Raw genomic sequence first — 21,652 nt, forward strand, 5'->3', positions numbered from 1 at the left:
TCTATAAATGCAGTTGTTACATGTGCCAGGTAACTGAGTCATGGATACTGTGGGAATCATAACTTTGCATTTCCTGAGTACTGGAAAGTACTCATCAGGTTGAGTAACCTTTCACTTAAAGCCCAGCCCTGGACCTGCCCTTAAGGCACAGTGCATTCTAGCAGGCAGCCGGATATTTAAAGCCCCAGAGCAAACATGGATGAGCAAGGTAGGAACTAAGGGTACGTCTACACAGCAGGGCTAACGTCGAATTAAGCTATGCAACTTCAGCTACATCAATTGCGTAGCTGGAGTCAAAATAGCTCAGTTCGGCTTTTGGCGCTCTCTACACACTCTTCCTCTGACTTCCCTTTCTCCTCGTGAAATAAGGGTTACAGGAGTCGGAGTAAGAAGTCCTCCAGCTTGACAATATTTTGAAATAAAGGCTTGTAGTGTAGACACGCACTGTGTTATTTCGGAATAATGTCACTTATTCTGAAATAAAGCTGCTGTGTAGCTGTACCCTAAATGTACAATCTAATGAGCTCACATTCAATTAAGCATAGAAGTCAGTTCATACTCCTTCAAAATGCAGCCACTTCATGGATAAAATATGAGTGTTTACCAGTCCCAGGAACACTACAGAAAAGTTTAACACTGGAAGTGAAGAATAATGGATAAGTAAATCACTAGTGATTTTATAGTTGTGATAATATTGCTACGATAATATCAAGTTCACAACTTCAGTTTACAACTGAATTAAATGTCTCAACTGCATTTTTACATCAAAAGCTAAGAAGGGGACACTTCCAGCCCACTTAATTAGCTTCATTAGCACCAGCCCTTCAATTGACAGGTACTCCCCCCTCCGTTATAAATATCTTGGCACCTGATGATGTGGGTTTTGCCCACGAAAGCTTAGGATACTATATATATTTTGGTTAGTTTCTAATGTGCCACAGGACTACTTGTTTTTATCTGAATTAAATGTGACCTGTGTGAAACTGAACCCACAAACAGTAAAGTGTATGCTTAACTTTAGGCATATGTGAATAGTTCCATTGCCTTCGGTGGGATGACTCACACCTGTAAAGCTATGAACATGCTTGATGTTTGCAGGATCAGGGTTTATGCATATTTAAAATGGGGCACTTGTTCTGGCATATGCTGAATATCCCATATAGCAAAGCTAAAAAGGAAACTAATTTTATATTTACCTCTTTCTCCACCCAAGAGCCTTTTAATCAATGACTGAGATTGGATCCCATTGTGGACTAGGGCCTCAGGACCACGGAGGAGAGACTCCACTGAGTTCTGGCTTTCAGCTAGGTCGCTCTGCAGAGTAGTTTGCAAAAATAATGTTGGATCTTAATTTATTCTCTCCTGCAAACTGGAATACCATTTTTAAAAAAACCTGCTAAGACATGGAGTAAAATAGAAATGATCCTAGTCCATTCACACTGGTTTGGCATGCTAGTCTAAATGCACGTTAATATGAATAATTTCTAAGCAACCATCGATCCTGCAAACATATATGTAAGAGGTCCCAACGAAATCAGTGGTATATCTCATGGGTGCAGGACTGCGAACTTACAGTGATTATCTAATGAGAATGAACCTCCAAGCCATCAGTGTTAGATGCACAGAACATGTCATCATCATACTCAATGGCCGTGTCTAGAGTGGCAAGTTTTTCCGCAAAAGCAGCTGCTTTTGCAGAAAAACTTGCCAGCTGTCTACACTGGCCGCTTGAATTTCCGCAAGAACACTGACTTCCTACTGTAAGAAATCAGTGCTTCTTGCGGAAATACTATGCTGCTCCCGTTCGGGTAAAAGTCCCTTTTGCGCAAAGCTTTTGCGCAAAAGGGCCAGTGTAGACAGCTCAGATTTGTTTTGCGCAAAAAAGTCCAGATGACAAAAATGGCGATCGGGGCTTTCTTGCGCAAAAGCGCATCTAGATTGGCACGGATGCTTTTCCGCAAAAAGTACTTTTGCGGAAAAGCATCCGTGCAAATCTAGACGCTCTTTTCCGCAAATGCTTTTATCGGAAAACTTTTCAGTTAAAAGCATTTGCGGAAAATCATGCCAGTCTAGATGTAGCCAATACTTTTTCCTAAGAGGGTGAAGTATCTGTTTAACAAAATCACAATCCTATGTGTGAATGGATGTAAAATTACAACATATTGCACTCTACTAAGCCAGTGCCAGGCAGAATTGTGTTTTGGCTGGTTTTTACTTGAAACTGTTCTCTTGGAAGGAAATCTTTTAATGAACTTCTAATTTTTCTTGGGAACATTCAGTAGCCCCAAACATGGTCTGTTTTAGAGCAGGCCAGCCCTGTGTTGAGCACAAAGGTATTACTTCCAACTGTGTAATTCATTTTTGCCATCAAACTGAAAACAAGGGAAAGAATTTTGGTGTTGATGTTGGCTTTTGCATTGCTGGATGAACTGGCCAGGTACAAGGTATTACATCCTGGATGGGTTGGGGAATGGGAAGTATTTCCCCTCTTCCCCCCAGCTCCTGCAACCATGTAATTGTGTCAGGATTGGAGCTGTCACCTAAAAACAAAAAGGAAAGTTTCTAGCCTTCATGATCACCAAGGATGCATAGAAGTGCAGCCAAGTGCATGTCACCCAATGCAGCGGGGCCTGCCTGAGTCTGCAACTCGCCCAGGCAATATCTGAGTGAAGTGCCCTGTGCACCTCCAGGGGTCGTTCACTCCAAGACCCACGGCTCTGGGAAGCCCCCCTCCAGCAGAGGGCTATGGGCTTGGCTGGAGAGGAAGCAGGGGGCAGGCACAGACACAGATACTCTCTGATTAGCTTCAGCGGGGCTCCCAGCCAGGCACGGTTGGGAGCCGCCTACAGGTGCAGCGCCCCCAGTGCAAGGCACCGACGGCGCCGTGCGCCTCGGCCCCTGGCCAGCGCCAAGGGGATTCAGGCGCTGACAGCCCGCTGCCTGCTTCCCTCTCCCACTGCGGCGCTCCCTGGCGGGGAGGGACACGCGGGGAAAGACCCGTGGGAACGCAAAGCGGACTGACTCGTGCCCACGTGGCTAGGCGCAGGCTCGCCACTCGGGCGACTACAGCCAAGAGGGGCTGCCCGCTTGGCACACGCCGCGCAGCGATCGGGGCTCGGGCTGGCAGCCGGGGCTGGCTAGACCGCCCCACAGGGGCTGTGCGAGCCTCGGGGATGCTCCTGTCCCCCCACCCCAGATCCGTTCCTGACCCGCGGCCAGGGCAGGGCATCCCTGGGGCTAGGGCCAGCGGTGGCGGAGCCGGTCCCTCGCGTCGGCCAAGGGAGGGGGCTTTGCATGGATTGTGTGGGATGGAGGGGGATCTAGCCCCCCCCCCCGGCCCGGGCTGCACCCCAAAGGGTTAACCCCCCTCCTTGCAGCCCCTGCTGATTGCACTGCCCCGTTCACGCCAGCCCGCTGCACGGGGCCAGCTAATCCCTCCCCCCACACCTGCCTGCCATCGCGCTCACCTGCTGCACAGCTCCCTCCCCCGCCCCGCCCTCCAGGGAGCCAGGCGGTGCCACTTTCCCCCTCCACCCCCCTCATGCATATTAATAGAGACGCATGCGCCGCCGTCGGCTTCCCCCCCCTCCTGCCGCCGCGGGATAGATGAAGCAGGCAGGCAGCGGCGGGGCGGCCAGACGGGCTTCCAGCTCCCTCTCTCTGGGCGCGTCGCATGTGCCTGTGTGTGTCTCTCTCGGGGGGGCGGGCGGGGGGCGCATTGTGCGGCCCTGAGCGGGTGATTTGCAAGCCATCAAAGGGCCCGGAACAATCGGCGGGCGAAGAATAGGAGGAGGCTGGGCTGCTTTGCATTGGAGATCAGGGCGCTATTGAGGCGCCTGTGAAAAGTGGTGTTGTTCTCCGCTCCTGCACGCTCCGCTCGGCGGCGTATATTAGAGTCGGGAGCAGCCGCAGCGCCAGTCTCGGAGCGAGCCGCCGCCGCAGCAGCAGCAGCAGTGTCCAAGGAGGCGGCATGCTCCTTCCAAGGCGGTCCGCCCTCGCCCCGCATGCCCTGGCTCTCCTCCTCGCCCTGCTCTGCCTGCGGGGAAAGGTACGTGGGCGTGAGCGCTCGAGGGGCTGCGGCTCGTCCTCGCTTGGCTGCGAACCCCCTTCCCTCGGCTTCATCGCTCCTCGCTGCCTCTGCGCGGGGCTGGGGGCTCCATGAGCCGCCCCGAAACGCGCCCTTCCTGCAGGCGCCGCTCGTGGGAAGCGGGGGGGGAAGGAGCCGTCCTTTAGGCGGGCTTCGTTGCTGCAGGCTCCCTGGTGTCATGGGGGGGGGGGGGGAGTGGGGCAAGTCCCTCCTGCCTATTGTGCTAGCCGGGCTCATGGCCATCCGTCCCCGAGGCCGGCGCGCCCCGCTGGTGCGCTTTGGAGAGGTTGGGAACGCTCCAGCCTCCCCCAGAGGTGGCCTAAGGCGAACATCAGAACGGCCTTCCTGGGCCAGGCCAGAGGTCCCGCCAGCCTCTCCATCCCGGGCATGATGCAGGGAGCCCCGGCTGCCTCGGGCCCGCGCTGCGCTTTGCTGCCCCGCAGGGGTCTAGCTCCCGGGCGCGTAGCAGGAGCTGGCGCGGAGGCTCCGCGCGGCTGCTCGCCTGCTTCTCCCGCAGCTGTGAGCGGGGGCGCTGCGCGGGGCGTGGGACTCTCCCCCCCCCTCTCCTCCGGCCCCTCGGGACAGCCGCTCCGAGCCCACCGGTGACCCCTGGCTCTCCCGGGCTGCCCAGGTGACCCGCGCCTCCGGCCAGTTCGAGCTGGAGATCCTGTCGGTGCAGAACGTCAACGGCGAGTTGCAGAATGGGAATTGCTGCGACGGGACCCGCAACCCCGGCGATCGCAAGTGCACCAAGGACGAGTGTGACACGTATTTTAAAGCTTGCCTGAAGGAGTATCAATCCCGGGTCTCGGCTGGGGGCCCGTGCAGCTTCGGATCCGGAGCCACGCCTGTCATCGGAGGGAATACCTTTAATTTAAAATACACCCGGAATAACGAACGGAACCGGATCGTGCTCCCCTTCAGCTTCGCGTGGCCGGTGAGTCGCTGCAGCGGGAGGGGTGCGCCACGGCGCTGCGCTTGGAAATCTGCGGCGCTCTAGGGTTCGGAGAAGGGGGGACTTGCACAGGCCCTGTGGGAGCCGACTTGTGGGGCAGAGAGGAAGGGCGCTTAGTCCCTTGCAGGTCTAGGTGGGTCGGGGTGCGAGACCTCTGCACTTCACAGCACCAATAAGGCTCTTAAGAGTTATGAGGTCAGAAGTTCATTCTTCTCTCTTCCCTCCCCCCCCCCCCCCTGCCAGTTAAGGCTTGTGCAGCAGCCAAAAAACTGGCGGGATGGGGGCTGTCCAGTGATCCCATGTGCAAAGTGTGTGTCATGCCTGGCTCCCTGCCTTGGGAATACTGGGGGAAGCTGCCTGCAGGCCTTGGTGTTGATGGAAGCTGCCACTGCGGGTTGCAGACTAGCTGCCAGCTTCCCAGGGAATCTTGTTACCCGGCTTCCAGGAGTTTGCAGGCACCACTATCTGGGCTTAACTTTCCACCTTGATGCATTAGTCTCTTCTCTCCCTTCCTCCTCCTCCTCCCCCACCCCCTGCCTCTCCCCCGGCTGGCTGGCTAACTGGCTCCATGTCTCTCCGTTCCCAGCACCCCTCCCTCCCCCAACAGCTGTGTTTGCAAACTCAGTGGCAGGGCAGAGACCACAAGGAGGTGGGGCCCAAGGCCATGTGCTTTGCTAGAACTCTGTGCTTAGACCTTTGGCAAAGCCCCAGTACAGAGAGAGGGGAGGGGGCTGCCATGCACGTGGTCAAGTGGGTTTGACCACAACAGCGTTGGCTATGCCCAAGAAGGGTCAATTCAGTCCTGGCTTCAGTTCTCCTAGTATTTCCCAGAGCTCCCAATCCCCCCTTCACATCAGGCTATGGAACTTGGGAGGGGGGAAGCTGTGTGTGAAAATACCTACTGGTGCCCTGCTCCAGAGAGTTTAAGCCCTGAATAGAGTCAGTTCTCCAAATGGTCATTCTACTGCTGCTCAGTGAGCACAGTCACCCCTTCTCTTGCTGTGTACCTGTTAGGGTCACCTTACCTGGCTAAGATGTTCAAAGCTGGGCGCCTATATTTAGGCTCCCTCCCAATAAACTCTAGATCACTTTCCCTTTCCCCCAGGGGTGTGGCCCAAGCTTCACTGGGTGACTCCCTGCTCAGTATTGAAAGTCAGGCCACTCTAACCAGGAGCATTAATATGGCTTCAGGAGTCTGACCTTGGGTACCTTGTTGCAAGGGAAGAAAGTAAAGTGCTGTTAACTGCATGCAGGAAGAGGAGGGAACATAACTTCCCATGTCCAGCCCCTCCCACTGCTAGCGAGGCTGAAGAGTTTGTAGGCTTTGCACCCCCTCAAGCTTCTGCCTGGGATGAGAACCAAAGGAGTCCCTGGATAACCGTCTCAGTCCCACCCCCTTTTCCCCTCCCCTTCCCACCCCTCCAGTTGTAGTGAAAGCACTGATTGGAAGTAGGCAGCCAGCCATGTGTTCTGAAAACGGTCTGTGCTGCCTCCTACCTGCCTTGAATGTCAGGTTGGGATTTTTTTCTCTCTCCCCAAGAATTGAAGGCTGCAGGGGCAGGAAGCTGACCTCAGGCCCACGTTTTGAAGCATTCCAAAGTAAAACTGCAGCGCTTGCCTGACTATTCTGTGTTGGAAATGTGAGCCCTGCTTAAAGAATAAGATTTCTCCTTTCAAATATGCCATCAAAGGTGTATAAAGGGTTTTGTAAAAATCTCTATTTGAAGTCGTGCCAGTGGCCATAGTGCTGTTGCTCTGGGCTCTTGAGGAACCAGCCTTTGTGAAAATGTCCAGGGTGGCTTTTTTTGCCTTAAAACCCTCTCAAATGTGTTGAATGTTTAAGGTCTTTGGTAACTTGTTCATAGCAGTGCAAAGGTTGAGGGCATTTTAAAATAAAAACTTAACTACAGTGTATTAGCTGGTCTCCACTTAGTGAAAGAATTGCTTCCATTGTTCTGTTAGCTGGATCTAATCAAGCCCTGGAATCCCAGGAGGGTAGAAAGCCTTTGCACCATCTTCTCTCAAGTCTTTTGGATGGCATGATGTTAAAAGTGCTGATTCTGCTAAACTCTGAGGAGTCCTGTGGCACTTTAAAGACAAACAGATTTATTTGTGCATGAGCTTTCGTGGGCAAAAACTCACTTTGTCAGATGCTAAACTCAGTAATTTGACCACTGACTTGCTTACTTATCTAACCTGCTTTCCCTTCCATGGGAAATGGGATCATTAAAGCATTTGAACAAAGGAATACTTGGTGCGGCAAAGCTCTCGTTTGGACTATAAATAGTTTGTGTACCTGTTTCAAGATACCCTCAATTTTCTAAAAGCTACGAACAGAGTATTGAATCACTTTTAATGTGGTGCTAATGTTGCTCTCTGAAATGGAAATGTTAGTCCTATTTAATTACCGCAATGAAGCTTACTTTAAACAAAAGTTTGACTTGTAACAATTTGTCAGATACACATTTGACTTGTATACACTACATTGAAAATTCCACTGAAGGGTAACAGGAGGCAGAGCCAAGTGCTAATCATATTGGCAATTCATAGCAGCCTCTGAATATGCATCAGTTCTGTTACCTTTGTTTGAGGAAGGGCTTTTCTTGGACATTCCTGCTTTAGTGAGTACCATCAGGAAGCCTTGTTGCCTTGACTACACTTTTTGATGTCTTTTTTTTCCCATGCCAAACTGCTTCCCTGTGCCTTGTGCTGAAAATAGTTTTCAGATGTTTTTAGATCTGTAAAGATTTTTATGCACCAGGCAAGGTGTTTAAAAAAAAAAAGTTTGTTCTGATCATTTTAATAGTGACTCTGTTCCTAAACTAATGTAGGTTTAAAAGTGCGGGGGCTTGTCTTCTCAGGGCATTGCAGAATTTGCTGGTGCTGTGGGTTTTGATATGCACCCTTGTGAGTAATGGGTGTGGAGATGGTGGGCTGTAAATTCATTCAAGTGATTGGAGGCATGAATAAGTTGCTAGGCAACAGGGCAACTGACCAGCAAGAAGGAAATAGTGTACATCCAGAAAGCTGCACCTGCAGCAGTAAGCAAAGGAATGCAGCAAATAGCTATTTCTCTTTAAAAAGACAACTTGTGCTTTAGTGAAAGGTGCAAATCATTTTAAGGTACTGGCAACTTTCTTCATAATGTTGATGGATGTACAAACCTATTGGAAAGTTTCAAAACAAACTTCCATGTTCCTTGCGTTAAGATTGTCTTTGGAGGTGGTTGAGCATAATTTTGCTGTTATAAAACACTCAAACCCCAAAAGATCAATCTAGAATCTGTTTTAAGAATGGCATTTTCCAAAATGGCCTGCAAAAAATCTTATGGCATCTTACACTTTAAAGGGGCCCTACATTCCTTCAGCAGAAAGTTCAGCACTAACTTTGTATTTATGCAAAGAGATACCTTGGGTTCATTGAGGCAGGTCAAAGCTGGCAGCCTCTATAGTGTATGTAGCTCCAATTTCAAATTGCTTGTTTATCCTAAAAGAGAAACTGTTATCCTTATAATCATTTAATGTTGGCACAGTTGTCAGGCACCAAGAGTCTGAGGTGCGAAAACCTCTAAACTGCTTCACTGCAAAACTTAAACAGTTTTGGCTTTCTTATATTTCGCTGTGGGGCTAAAAGCACTATCAACTTTGGAAGAAGCTTTCTTGACTGGCATTAGCTATCTTCTTCCCGTAGCCACCAGCCGAAAACAGACTCTTTTCCTTCTGGTTATAACCTTTTTTCTTCTATTTTACAAGACACTTCCAAAGCATTAATTTGTGCCCGGTGTAATGTAATAGTGTTTCTCTCAATTGATCAAATGTTATCAGACTTATCATTCAGTCAATACCATATTTGTACTAGTAGTTCAGAAATCATGACTAGATTTTTTTCCTCCTCCAATTAACTTCTTAAAATTGGAAGTAGCAGACTCCAAATGAGATTAAAGCCAAGGTTGCCAGGTAAGATGTTCAATCAATCTAGGAAATTTTATGGGAAGGACAGAACAGACATAACATCAGCATCTCTAATTTTAGGTAGTACCCCGCATGCAGGGAAGAAGATATTAACATTGGAACGTGTGTACAACTTGAATTAGTAAACAATACCTTCCCACCCCCTGGGCCAATAGTTTGAATGTGGATTGTTCTCCTAAATGGAGTGTGTATTAAATGAGTCTGACGTAACTGGCATCCAAATTTAAACTTTCCTAAGGATGCAAAGGCGTGATGTGTGTTTTGAAAGGTGCTTCTTGCAGTCTTAATTTGTCCTTTGAGGGACTTCTATGTTCCAATCCAGTTTTAGATTTCACACCTTCAGGGTGAATCCATTCTATTACACTACCAATAGCCATAATCTAAGTCAGTCAGTTCTCTTCCCTGTTCTCTTTTCTCTCCTCCCCCCCCCCCCAATTTAATCCAGAACTAACTAAAAGCATCTGCGCACACAAAATAAAGGCCTGATACAGCTGACTTCAGTAGGAGCTGAACTGGGTTCTCCTTAAAGCTTATATGCAGGCTTTCCTTAGATATGCAGTTGGCACTGTCATCTAGTAACCTGTCTAGCTGGAAGTCTGACTGTCTGAATTTGTATTGCGTAAGACTGGATCCCTTTTTTGGGGGTAGCTTTCCTCAAGTTAATTAGAACCTTATGTCCCTTTATTGCATTATGGATTGTCCCTTTATTTCATTATGGATTGGAGACTAGAGTGTAAGGAAACAGATTCTTGCGATTAAAACTGATGGTGCATTTCATTACTGCTGCTCTTGTTTGTAGACTAGAGATTAGTTGTTAATAACTAGATGCAGTTTTCCCAGGCTCAGTCCAGAAGTCTAAGTCCTACAGCACCTGTAGACCTCAGCTGCATTTCTTTAATAGACTTAAACCAAACTGGGACCAGGAGCGGTCTTAAAACCTGAATTCATATTTTAGTATAGAATCTCTGGCATAGTAGAAGGCCTTTCAGTAAATGCCACTTGAACCAGTAACCTGAATGCCTTATAGGTGTGTGTGTGGGGGGGGGGGGGGGGGGAGAGGAAAGAATGTCAAAAGAAAACGGAGTGGTGTTAATGTCTTGTTACTGTGTGGACCTCATGATTGTGGTCGCCGTTCCACAGCATCAATTACGTTCATTACCGTTGTAGTATGCCGAAGAAACTGTAAAATGTGGAGCGAGGTGGTTAAAGTGGTTTGTAAATAATCAAACATTGAGTCCTTTACCAGCTCAGCCCAGTTTTTATGCACTTGGATAATAAGTAGAAAGGCCTCTTGTTCAGGCTTGCTCTGTGTGAACCTGACTGTTTTGCTTGGCTAGCTACTAGGTATTTCTCTATTAACCTTGCCACCCTTTTGTAACTGGTGCATTTAATTATCACAGGGATGCTTTAAACAGGTAATCGGACAAGAATAGTGGGTTATCTTATTGAGGAGGGTTTAAAGTGACCATTGACATCCTGGCCCACTTACTGGCCTTTTTGATGACCAGTGGGAGCTTTGTGGGAGGGGGAACCCCCCTGCAATCAGATGAAGCTGATTAAAATGCTATTGCAATATTCTGCACCCTGCAGCTGAGACGCCTATTGGAATTGGCCCACCCCAAGCTGAAGTCTGTTAAATTGAGATGCTATAGTTTTTTAAAATCTTTTCCTGGCACATTGTTCGGTTGTGCATTCTAGTGCTGTGATTAGAATACATTGTAGTCCGGCCACCCAGACGGAGGCATTGACTGCTAATATTAACCAAGAACAATAGCGTGGCCATACTGACTGCAGTGAGGATTACAGGACATAATGGGGCCTATCCAAAAATAATGCTCATACAGGACAAGCAACAGGAAGCAGCAGTAGACTCAGCAGAGCTCGGCTCCCAGACAAACCATGGACTGACTTTGCACAATGGCAACTTCAGCACATTATGTATTCACAGGATATTCATTATTCCAGCAGGCCTGCCAGATCAGAGATCGGCCTGGCTTATTGGCTGCAGCACACAGAGTTCGGACAGCGGCAATTTTGTGTCCTTCATCGTTTGGCAGGAGGGGGGTACAGCTGTATCAGAAGTTCTTGACTGGCTTGGCTTGTGCTCTGAGGGAGGTTCCTGGCAGCTGGTCAGGTAGCTCTGTTTGTTTGCCTGGGCCACCTTTAACATGGCAATGAAGTGTTTACCTTTGTCGGCAGAGCCGAGAGACTGCGAGTTCAGTTTGTTGATCATATGGTTGGGATTGGGCCTCAGCTATGCTGCACAGTCTGCTAATATGGCCTTTGGAGTTTTCGAAGGCCATGGCCTATAGGAGGCAAGGTTACTGCCTGGATGAACAAAACCTGAGTGGTGTGCAGTGCTATCTTGGGTACACACGGGAGCACTTGCAGGGTTGTTTTACGTAGGGAGGCCCAGTGAGAGCACTGGCCAGCTTCATTGTGCTCAGCAAAGGGCAAAGGCGTCTCCTCTCCCTTCTCCTGCCGCAGGCGCTATCCGGGGAAATGTGGCACACCAGGAATCTTCCGCTTTGAAGAGCTGCTTTGTCCTCAGATGGAGCGGAGCCAGTAGGATGGCCCTGATGGGATCTGGCATTTACGTGGTGTCATCTTGACTCCGTCATCCTGTGACGATGCGGCACCACAGCGGGAACCATGCTGAATATTCGGAGGAAGTGGTATTGTGGCGAGCTCTAAATCTGTTCTGGGCTCTGTCCATCTCGCACTTCCCCCTCCTCCATCCTCTGTTCCTCATTCGGTCTTCCCCTCTTCCCTGCCATGCCCCATTGAGCTGATGGGCGGGGTTGCCGCATCTCTCAGCTCGCTGTCTCCTGTTCCAGAGCGGAGTGCGTAGCGACTGGCACACTGCCTGAGACCCAGGCAGAGCGAGAGCGGAGATGCAAGTTAGGCTTGTCTCCACATGTGGCTTTCAGGGCACAGGTTGAGCATTGCTGTGGTTAACCTGATTTCCCTGTTTGACAGAAGGGAAGCATGTACAAAACAGGGATTTCCTGCTGCTCTTGGCTTAGCATGCGAAACCCTGAATCGGCAGGTGTCTTGGGTGGTTAAACCCCTCTAGGACAGGCATCGCAGCCCCAACAGGGTGAATATCCCTTCACAAATGTCAATGAAATTCCTCTGCTTCGTGCTGTTGGCTCACTATTCACCATGTGGGGCCAAGACCTCAAAGGATCCAACTACCTTTTTTGGAAGGGAGAGGAGATTTTGAAGCAACTTGCTTCCTCCAGAGTGCTCAGTACCTGCCTTCTGAAATCTGGCCTCTAAGGTGTCTCTTCAGACCCTAGAAATTCAGTCCTCTGTGAAAACATTGACACCCATTTAAGATTTCTCTGCTTTTTAAAAAAACCCTCCTGGATTATGCATACATTCTGGATGTGACTTAATAAAGCACCAAATAATCTGGAAAGTAGCCGCATTCTCCTCTCACATCCTCACAAGGGATCACGGATGGCAAATTTAAAGGGTCATGAAAACTCTTCGTGGATTCTGTCATCTGTGGATCAGGAAGAACTCTGGTGGCATCAGCTTAGCACTGCTCTGCGGTTCCCAAGGCTCTTTGGTTTCACAAATGTGCTTCCTAGGCTACTTAGCATAAGGCCAGCTATTTTAACTGTCTCATAGCTTTGGCAAACACATTCAGATGGACTATGATGACGTATGTGCAACACTTGGTTTTGGATTAAACCATGAAAGTGCAAATATTCTGAAAATAAGTGGCTTGAAGTTCCTTTCAAGTCAGTTTGGGTCTCCTTGCTAGGATCTTTGCCTTCTGGTCATGATCAGATTTACAGTGGCTAATTGGGTGTGACTCCATCATAGTTCACTCTGATTTGCTGCTTGGTTCCTTGCTTTGATGGAATAAGGTGTATGATGTGGGATTTTTGTGTCTGGACGTATATTTATTCAAAGATGTGCAGAGGTCAGTTGTGGGCATGGGAAAAATTAAACTTCAGTGCTCTGAGTAGTCATTCCAGAGATATCTTAACTGTTGATCTGTAAAGTGGGGATGATGGGTACCTTTTTAAAAGTCTAATCTCAATGCTGCAGAGAAATTCCTTATTTTGGGATGGGGGGGTTACTAACTTTTGGACTTCTTTGAAAGTCTAATTGATAAACTTCCCTGAGCACAAATTTTTATGCACTGCTAGGGAGGGCACAACAAAGTGGATGAAATGAGTTTTCCCCAATCATAAAATGTGGCTTTCTTTAGATATTTGCAAGTGTACGGTGTCTTTTTTGTTTCCTTTTTGAGGGGAGGTTTGCCCTGTGAAGTGTTAAATGAAACCCTGAGTTTTGTTGAAGTGGTTTTACAGGTATGTGGCAACAGTAGCACTTTAAACAGGGATTCTTCCTTTCCTTTTCTCAAGGGTGGATTGTGTTGGTAAACAAGCCTAAGGATTAAGCAGGAGCTGTTGCTATGAGTTTAGAGTGAACATCTTCCAAAACAATTATGCAAGGCCAAAAGGAAAACATCCTTAACTTTATTAAAATAGTGCAAGTGGTTGTCATAATTTATTCTCAGCTGTATCATAATATTTTTGCAAGCCTGCTGTAACATGTCATGCTCTGTTTTGGGCTTGGTGGTATGGTAATTAAACTGAGGAGGAGAGGTGATGGTAGCCATGCCACAAGTGAAATGAAATGTACATTTAATTATGTCTCAGGAATTTCTACCCCTGACTTGTGTGGGAAAGCCTTCGAAAGCCGTTTCAGAGCACTTTTTGCAGGGTTTCCTCAAGTTGACAGGCATGTCCCAGAATAGTAACGAATAATGTGTAACTTTATTGATGAAATGTTAACCGAAAATGGTGCGGGCTGAGGTATACTTTGCTTGGAAGACTGGGCACATGTCTTGGCTAGTCCAGCTTTGCTTGCTTTTTCAAAGCATTTTCCCACAGTTATCAGTGAACGAAATAGAATCTGAGTCTGCTTTGAATATGAAACGTATTTAGGCTCGCTTCCAAGCTAGTGTCCATCACAAACGAGACTTTCATTCAAAGGCTGCATGCTGTGTCCAGTCGTGAGAAATTAGTTTGCTCTGACTTTTGAGGGGGAGGGGGGGAAAGGAAAGTAAGGAGAGGTTTTGAAGTCTGCTTACAACTTGTAATTATATTTTTATGAACGAGGTTTATTTTTGGTAAAGCAGTATTTAATAGCTATATGTGACTCTTTACAAATGGACTGACATTTGTTCTGGCATTGCAAGCACCTGTAAAAAAATAAAATAAAATAAATAAACCACACAACTTGCACAAGATGGTAACTTGTGCCTTTTTCCCCTACATGTCCTCTCTGGAAAAAGTTTACACGGACATCTAACTAAATAAATTACTTTCCTTTTTTCTAAATACTTAGGGTTTTTTGGAGCTAAAGTAGCATGAGCATACTGGGAAATACCAGTTCAGACTAGAACAGAGCAAAAGAAAGGTGGGGAAAGGTCTAATGACTCTAGCTCCTGAGTCAGGTTGGAAGATAAAGGGTGATTAGCCCTTGAACCTGGCATACTTCCAGCTTGAAGCAGTCTCTTTGGTTAGTGGATGCTGCTGCTGATTCTTATGGGAATGCTAGAGACCTGACTGGATTAGTCTGTGTATGAAGTGACACAGGTATATACTGCTTCTCCCACTTCCCTCATTCCTCTAAATAGCACGATCCTAGACTCGCTTTACAGAACATCCCCTGCCCCACCCCCTTCCAAGATTCATCCGTTCTTGCCTTAGTTACCTGATACTTGTGAGAGAAGTGATGGTCTAGTGCAGACAAAGCTTTCAAAGGGTTGCTGAAAAGCAAAGTCCTCTAGAGGTTGCACTGCTGAGGCCAAGCAGAATAATCTTTTTGCAACGCCCCTTGCTTTCAGGCTGGGAAAAATGTTGAGATCTAAAACAAATACAAAGCAGAAGGCTTGGAACTCAAACTTCCTTCAAGTGGCTGATGGTATCCTCCCCCTCTCTCCCCAGTAAGAGCAACTTTGCCAAAGGTGCTAAATTCTAACTTGCCGCGTAGTGTCAAAAGCTGTACTTCCTGGCTAAGCACATAAGATGCATTAACGATGACAAAGATGAGCAAACTGAGGTGAAAGGTCTCAAGTCAGACTGGATAAGGTGACTTAAGAGGATCATGTTTGTCTCAAGTATAATCTGTTGCCTATTTATGTTTTAAATGGATACAGTCTCAAGTGAGATGGGAGGAGGGGGGGGTTGATTTCCCAGCAGATGCATATTAAAAGACGTTTGCTTTTTTTAAAGACTCTGTCTGAGGCACTAATACATATTTGTTTTGCAGCGATCCTATACGTTGCTTGTCGAGGCATGGGATTACAGCAATGACACTGCTAGTAAGTATTCAAAACTCCTCAGCCAGCTTGCTGCCAAAAGCTTTTATGTTCATAGGGCTAACTTGTGACTGGGTTCTCCCACAAATTGAGGATGAGTCTTGTAGTAGGGCTCTGCATGTGGTTCCAAAGTCCCTTTGCAGGAAGCAGGGAAGTCACACAATGGAAGCCTGTCAGGTCTCAGTCTATAAATGAGGATATGACAGTAAGGCCTAAACCTGTTCCAGGAAGGGGGGAAGTCAGTGTCAATGAGGGGTATTAAATCCTTGACTGTCATTGGGGTTTAAATGACACAGTCCCATAAGCACCCCTGAAAACATGAACTCTAGGGTGCACATCACCTTATAAAAGCCACAATCAGACTTGACATTTAAAATCTTTTGGATAATGATTGAGAAGTTGGTGGTGGTACTTGGCTTTTCTGGGGAGGGGACGGGATGGTTAATTATCTAGGGATTTGTATTCAGAGTCCAAGAAATATGTAGCAGGCTTCGCCTGAAAGTTGGCTGAAACACAGGAGAATGTGATATAGAAGTTCTTCCCCTGGAATGTCTCTAGTCAGATTTTTGTCTTGGTGGTCCGTTTTGGCTTTATGCTAATCAGAGGAAGCTGGAAACCCCAATGGCTTACAAGCTGTGCTGCTGCTACCTTGCTGTCACTGGGGTGTCTGTACCTATTAAGTTTTAATATTGATGGTACACAACTCCCACTAAACTTAGGAGTGAGGTTTGTGCCTCTCCTGCTGTTCCCTCTGGGTCCCTAAGACTCCCAGATGAGAGTGCAGGAACAAGCTGTAACTTTCAAAGTCATCCCATTGGTTCCACAAATTCAGGAGTTCATAAATAACACATGAAAACTGTCAATAAGGGACATGTGCTTTTTCTTCCCATCTACTATGACTGACACTGATAGAGCAGCATACACGATTTCAGGGGCTAGGATCACTGATGAGGGAACCTTTTGGTCTTGATTATGCAGACTTTATTCAAGAGGGGGAAAAATCCATAGGTGCTGCTACCCTGGTAGTGTCAAATCATAAACGGAAGAGGTCTGCATTTAAAACGAAGGCCTTGTTTACAGTCAGATCCAAGGGGTTTTTTCAGCCTGGGTCTCTGCCATTTCTAGTATTAGAGCTCATCTTTTTTTCATGAAACAGCCTTTCCAAAGCTTCACAATGAGTCTTTTCTTTGCTCTAATCTTCTGGAAGCAAAATTGTCTTCAGACAAAATTGCCTCGTGTTCTTTTTTTCCCCTCTGCAGTATGTTTGACCCAATGTGGACTTCGTCTTGCATATGTTTTTGATTAAACTCTCTTGATTGCTTCATCATTGTATACTTTTAAATGGGTCCTCTAAGTGACCCTCCTGCACAAACACTTCCACCTTGCAGACAGTAGATGTGTCCATCTTGAAAGGAGATCCTTGTAGAATTTTAACAGAGAAAGAGGTTTGGTTTTTAGAACTTTCTTAAATGATGGAAGTTCTGTGGGCTTCTAGAGCGGGTATCCTCAAACTTCCACTGCCCTCAGCACAGGATCCAAATCTGAAGCCCTAGGACTTGAGAGCCAGGCCGAGGCTCCTGTAACTTGGGGCTCAGGATTTGCCTTTTGCTCCAGATTCCAGAGCATCCTGGGATGAGATTTACCTGGGTGGTTGACAAATACCTTTGATGTCGACACCCGCACGTCCAGACTATCGCGCTGAGCCGACAAACAGCCATGTAAATTTAAAGGAAGCGGCGATTATTTAAATCGCCGCTTCATTTTACTATTGTCGGGTAGCCTAATCTACATGCCTCTGGCGACAGAGGCATGTAGTCTAGACGTACCCTCTAATGCCTGCCCTGATAACCCTATTAAAACAGGATCATGACCCACCATTCGGAAATGGCTGTTCTAGAGTGTTTCCTATGAAACCCTAATAGTTTAATCCCATTAAATTCTATTGGATATTTTTAAAGGGCTTTTGAAAAAGTAGGGCATGGGATCAGTGTGTCCTGGACACTGCTCTAGCAGGGTTCATTGTTTTAAGAATGAGCCACCTGACGGATAGTTCAGCCTTTAAAAAAAAATCTGCAATTGACTCCTCTGCAATTGACACCTTCTCTCTGTCTCGTTCTCTACTCGCTGTTCTGCTGTATCTTGAATGCTTAAGATGGAGCCTTGGCCTCATGGGACATGTCTGATGCCGCAATCACAACCCTTAACTTGGCCTGGGCCAGCTGACTTCAGCTCGGCTGTGGGACCGTTTCAGCTGTGGTGTGGATGTTCAGGCTCTAGGATCTTGCTAGGCGAGTGGGTCCCAGAATGTTTACAGAACCATGAAACTGCCCCACAGTCAGAGTACCACAAGCCTGATTCAGCTGGCATGGGCCAGTCATGGGTTTTTAATTACAGTGTAGACATACTCATTGAGGTCTAAGGGAGTTTGACTTTGGTTTTCTTAGCTTTGTCCTTGGTTAGGCTCTGGCTTGCTACTGCCTACTGTTGCTTCATCAGTAAAACAAATGGAGTATCCTGGAGTATGCCAAAGTGCTATTGTAGACTACTAGTATCAGTGACACATGGGTTCAAGTCAAGCATAGGAGGTTTCAGCATAATGTAAATTAAACAATAGCCGGAAGGGGTCACCCCAAGGTTTTGAAAAGTGGCTAATCAGTTTGGGTGGCCAGAGACTCCTTATGGTGCCTCACTTTTCTGAGGGTGGGTGCTCAGCAGTTTCTGAAAATTGAACCTTTCCAGGGGATCAGGTTGGGTACCCAAAATTGCTTGTCTTGTTTGAAAATTGTGGCCTAAGTGGCTCTTTTAGAACTACCAAGTAAAAATCACGAATCGCTCAGCAGCTTAGTCAAACACTGTCAGCGCTCTGACACTTAGAGCAGAGTACAAGTTTTAAAATCTTCAGAGAGCTTCTCTCTCCCACCTCATCAATTGCTATTTGGTTAGTGTTTCCTCGGAGCTCTTTATCAAAGTATGGGATTCCCAAGTCAGATATCAAGAGAATCATGAAGATCACTTCCTCTAGGCTGGCAGGCTTCGTTCTTCTGTGTGCTCACGGTTAACCTTAAACCATCTTTGGTGTGGAAGGGGCCATGGCATTCTCCTGAAGCCTGTACTGCCTGAATTTCCTGTGCAGGATTGGGGGGAAAATACAAGAAGAACATAGCATACTTAAGCCAAGGCATTTTCATCTTCTGAGTGAGCATAGGCCTCCATGAGCTCCTATCAGGTGTTGCGTGAGCAGTGAGTTGGGTGACTGACACCCAAGAAAAATATAGTGATAACCAAAGACTCCCAACCTCAGTCACCTTTACTTCATGATAAAATTCAGTGCACTAAACCCCAAACCCTTTGCCTTCATGGGAGTGTTGGCGTTGAGTTCAGATTGTAGATACAGGCCTAAAGGACTAAGCAGCTCGAGTAAAATGGCAGAGCTTGCTATCTGTGCAATAAATACATGCTTACAGAGGAGCTGGGGGAGGGTAACCAGGTAGAGGCCCAAAGAGCAGAGCTCTGTACACTTTCTGAAGGAAGCATGACTTTCTGTTGCCATGGAGTGAAATGGGCAAGTGTGTGAAGCAAATTTTAGGCAAAAAAAACTTGGCTTCAAAAGTGCCCCTTTGTTAGTTTTACTGTATCACCATCTACCGCTCCATTGAGCACTTTCAGTGAGAGGATGAAAGGGCACTAGGACAGGGATGGTACTTGGTTCTGCTGAGAAGGCAGGGGACTGGACTCGATGACCTTTCAAGGTCCCTTCCAGTTCTAGCAGATAGGCAATCTCCATTATTATTAAAAAGCTGTGCCACACATTCATTGCATGCCCTTGCCAAAGTCACTTAGCCCATGACTCAGCAAGGTACTTCAGTATGAGTGATCTTCATCTGAGCTGTCCCATTGAAGACCAACAGATATGCATGTGCTTAAGTACCATGCTGAACTGGAGAGCTTAAGTTTACAGAAATTCACACCAAAGTATACCTTTATACTAACAGAATTGCAATCAAGCTACAGGGTTGTACTGATGGGACTATATTAGTTCGAAATCAGTAAAGTTAAAGCAATACAAAAACAGTGTCAGTCTTTGGGTGCTTAAGTCACTCTTGAGAATGGGATTTAGGTTTCTAAATCACTTAAGCAGATTTGAAAATTTTATCCCATGTCTATACATAATGGAGGTGTGGCAGGCACTATTAAAATTAGTCATAGTTCTGAAATTAGTTGGAAGGAAAATATTTGAAAACTGGGAAAATCACAGGGTAAATAAGATGGTACCATTCACTCTCTAAACTGTAAAAATGCAGCAGATATGGGCGTCCTGAACCCAAGAATACCATGATATTTAAACACAGATTAACATGCTTTTCTAGTATATAGCAAATAATTTGACTTATTTGATTCTCTTGAGCTAGAGATGAATTGCGAAGTCTTGCACAGCTGTGAATAAGCGTTTTGTTTGGAAGTTCCATGTGAAAGCTAAAAATGGCTCTCATGAACATATTTAAAAAATTTAGAAAGAAAATAATCCATGTGTTGTCTTTGCTTTCTGAAACACTTATATTGGCCTTCAAGTCTGCTGTATGTAAAGTCACAAACTTTGTAAATGTTAATTCATTTTAATTAACACTTAAATGTGGTGTCCTTCAGATAAAGCTAACAAAGTGCCTTTCGATCTAGAATTTTTCTGACGCTGGATTATATTCCCATATATAGAAGTCTGGCCTGGTACTTTATTTTTGTTTTCATACTGGGTTTGCAAGGGTATTTTGTCTGTTTTATGATTAACTTTCACTCTGCAGTCAAGTGCTGCTAGCTGCAAGTCGTAAGGCAGTGTCAGATCATTGAACTCACAAGACCTGGACTACAAAGTGAAATACCACAGATACATACAATGTTCCATGCTAATGTGAAATATTATTTCAGGCTGTAATTAGACAGTCGTAGGTTTAGAAAAGCCAGAATTTTACTCAACTCATTGTAGAGTACAAAGTTTTTTTTTAACTTTATGAAATGCTCTTTAAGAGGAATAGGAGGAATCTACATTACTCATATAAAGCAATTTATTTGCCCAGATCTTTGTTAGCTCTTTAAATGTTGCTGGCATTAGCCTAAATTTCACAGTATTTCCTGGCCAAAACTGAGTGAGATTACTTATGCCAAATGTCACTTGTTTTCACCTATATCACTTGTTTTCACCTATAGAAAACTTATATACCTGGCTTCCAGAAGCCTGCAAGTCTCTGACATGCATCTGTTCAATTTGAAAAAGATTACCTTGTTATAGCATTATGGCCTGTATAAAACTCTACAATACTCATTGACCAAGGAGAGCAAAGTGCAGGGTGCACCAGGCTTAGATGCTTATCCCTGTTAGATAGGAGGCTATGTAGTTCCATTTTTTTCCTTCTCCCTTTGCTAATCTTATGGATCTTACTGGGATTCTTAAGGATGCCCTATGCAGATAGGCCAGCATTGGCCTAACTGTTCTCACAGACTTGAGTCTGGTTTCTGGTCAGTACATGGTATGTGCATTTCGGTTAATGGGGCACCTTTTCCTTAGTTTTGTACATAGCTAAAACCAGCATACAGCAGTCTCCTCAAATCCTGTTTGAGACTGACTTCCATCCAGGTCAAGTGACGGACGGAGCATTAACCTTCCTTCCCTTCTGACTCCTAGATCCTGACAGCATTATCGAAAAGGCATCCCACTCGGGTATGATCAATCCAAGCCGCCAGTGGCAGACTTTGAAACACAACGCGGGCATTGCTCATTTTGAGTACCAGATCCGCGTGACTTGCGATGAGCATTACTATGGCTTTGGCTGCAACAAGTTTTGTCGACCGAGAGATGACTTCTTCGGCCACCATACCTGTGATCAGAATGGCAACAAAACTTGTCTGGAGGGCTGGATGGGGCCAGAATGCAGCAAAGGTTTGTAACTAAGTTTGAGTGCTATACTGAAAATGGTCCGGGGACATAGAGCACTTCAGTGGCTGATGTCAGCCCAGTAACTAGAGGAGAACCATCCACACCATCACCCCCTCACTGGTGCCTTTATTGGTAGCCTTGGCAGAGAGGCCAAAGAATGACTGGACAAGAGCCAATCTATCCAGTTCACAGTTAAAGTAAATTGACTGGTCAGTAAATTGCTGCTCCCCATCTACCAGTTATACAGATACTGGATTTTATTCTGTGAGGCTTTCTATTTAGTGGGTAGAATTTTCAAAAGTATCTAATGACTTGTGAAAATTCTATCCAGCATCTCTTCTGAGCCCACATCAAATCAAGAAGC

General features: G+C 46.3%; 1 protein-coding gene across 1 annotated transcript in view; it reads left to right on the top strand.

The window, feature by feature from the left end:
- The first annotated feature begins 3,577 nt into the window (after positions 1-3,577).
- The window catches only part of JAG1 (jagged canonical Notch ligand 1), a 35,479-nt gene continuing 17,404 nt past the window's right edge, over positions 3,578-21,652 (top strand). Inside the window, exons 1-4 of the mRNA XM_075925658.2 lie at positions 3,578-4,048; positions 4,719-5,024; positions 15,314-15,365; positions 21,037-21,291. Coding sequence (XP_075781773.1) covers positions 3,971-4,048; positions 4,719-5,024; positions 15,314-15,365; positions 21,037-21,291 — 691 coding nt within the window. The 5' untranslated portion in view covers positions 3,578-3,970. The remainder of the gene's footprint in view (positions 4,049-4,718; positions 5,025-15,313; positions 15,366-21,036; positions 21,292-21,652) is intronic.

Source organism: Pelodiscus sinensis, chromosome 3, assembly GCF_052426305.1.
Source record: "Pelodiscus sinensis isolate ZL-2025 chromosome 3, ASM5242630v1, whole genome shotgun sequence".
Lineage (NCBI taxonomy): Eukaryota > Metazoa > Chordata > Testudines > Trionychidae > Pelodiscus > Pelodiscus sinensis.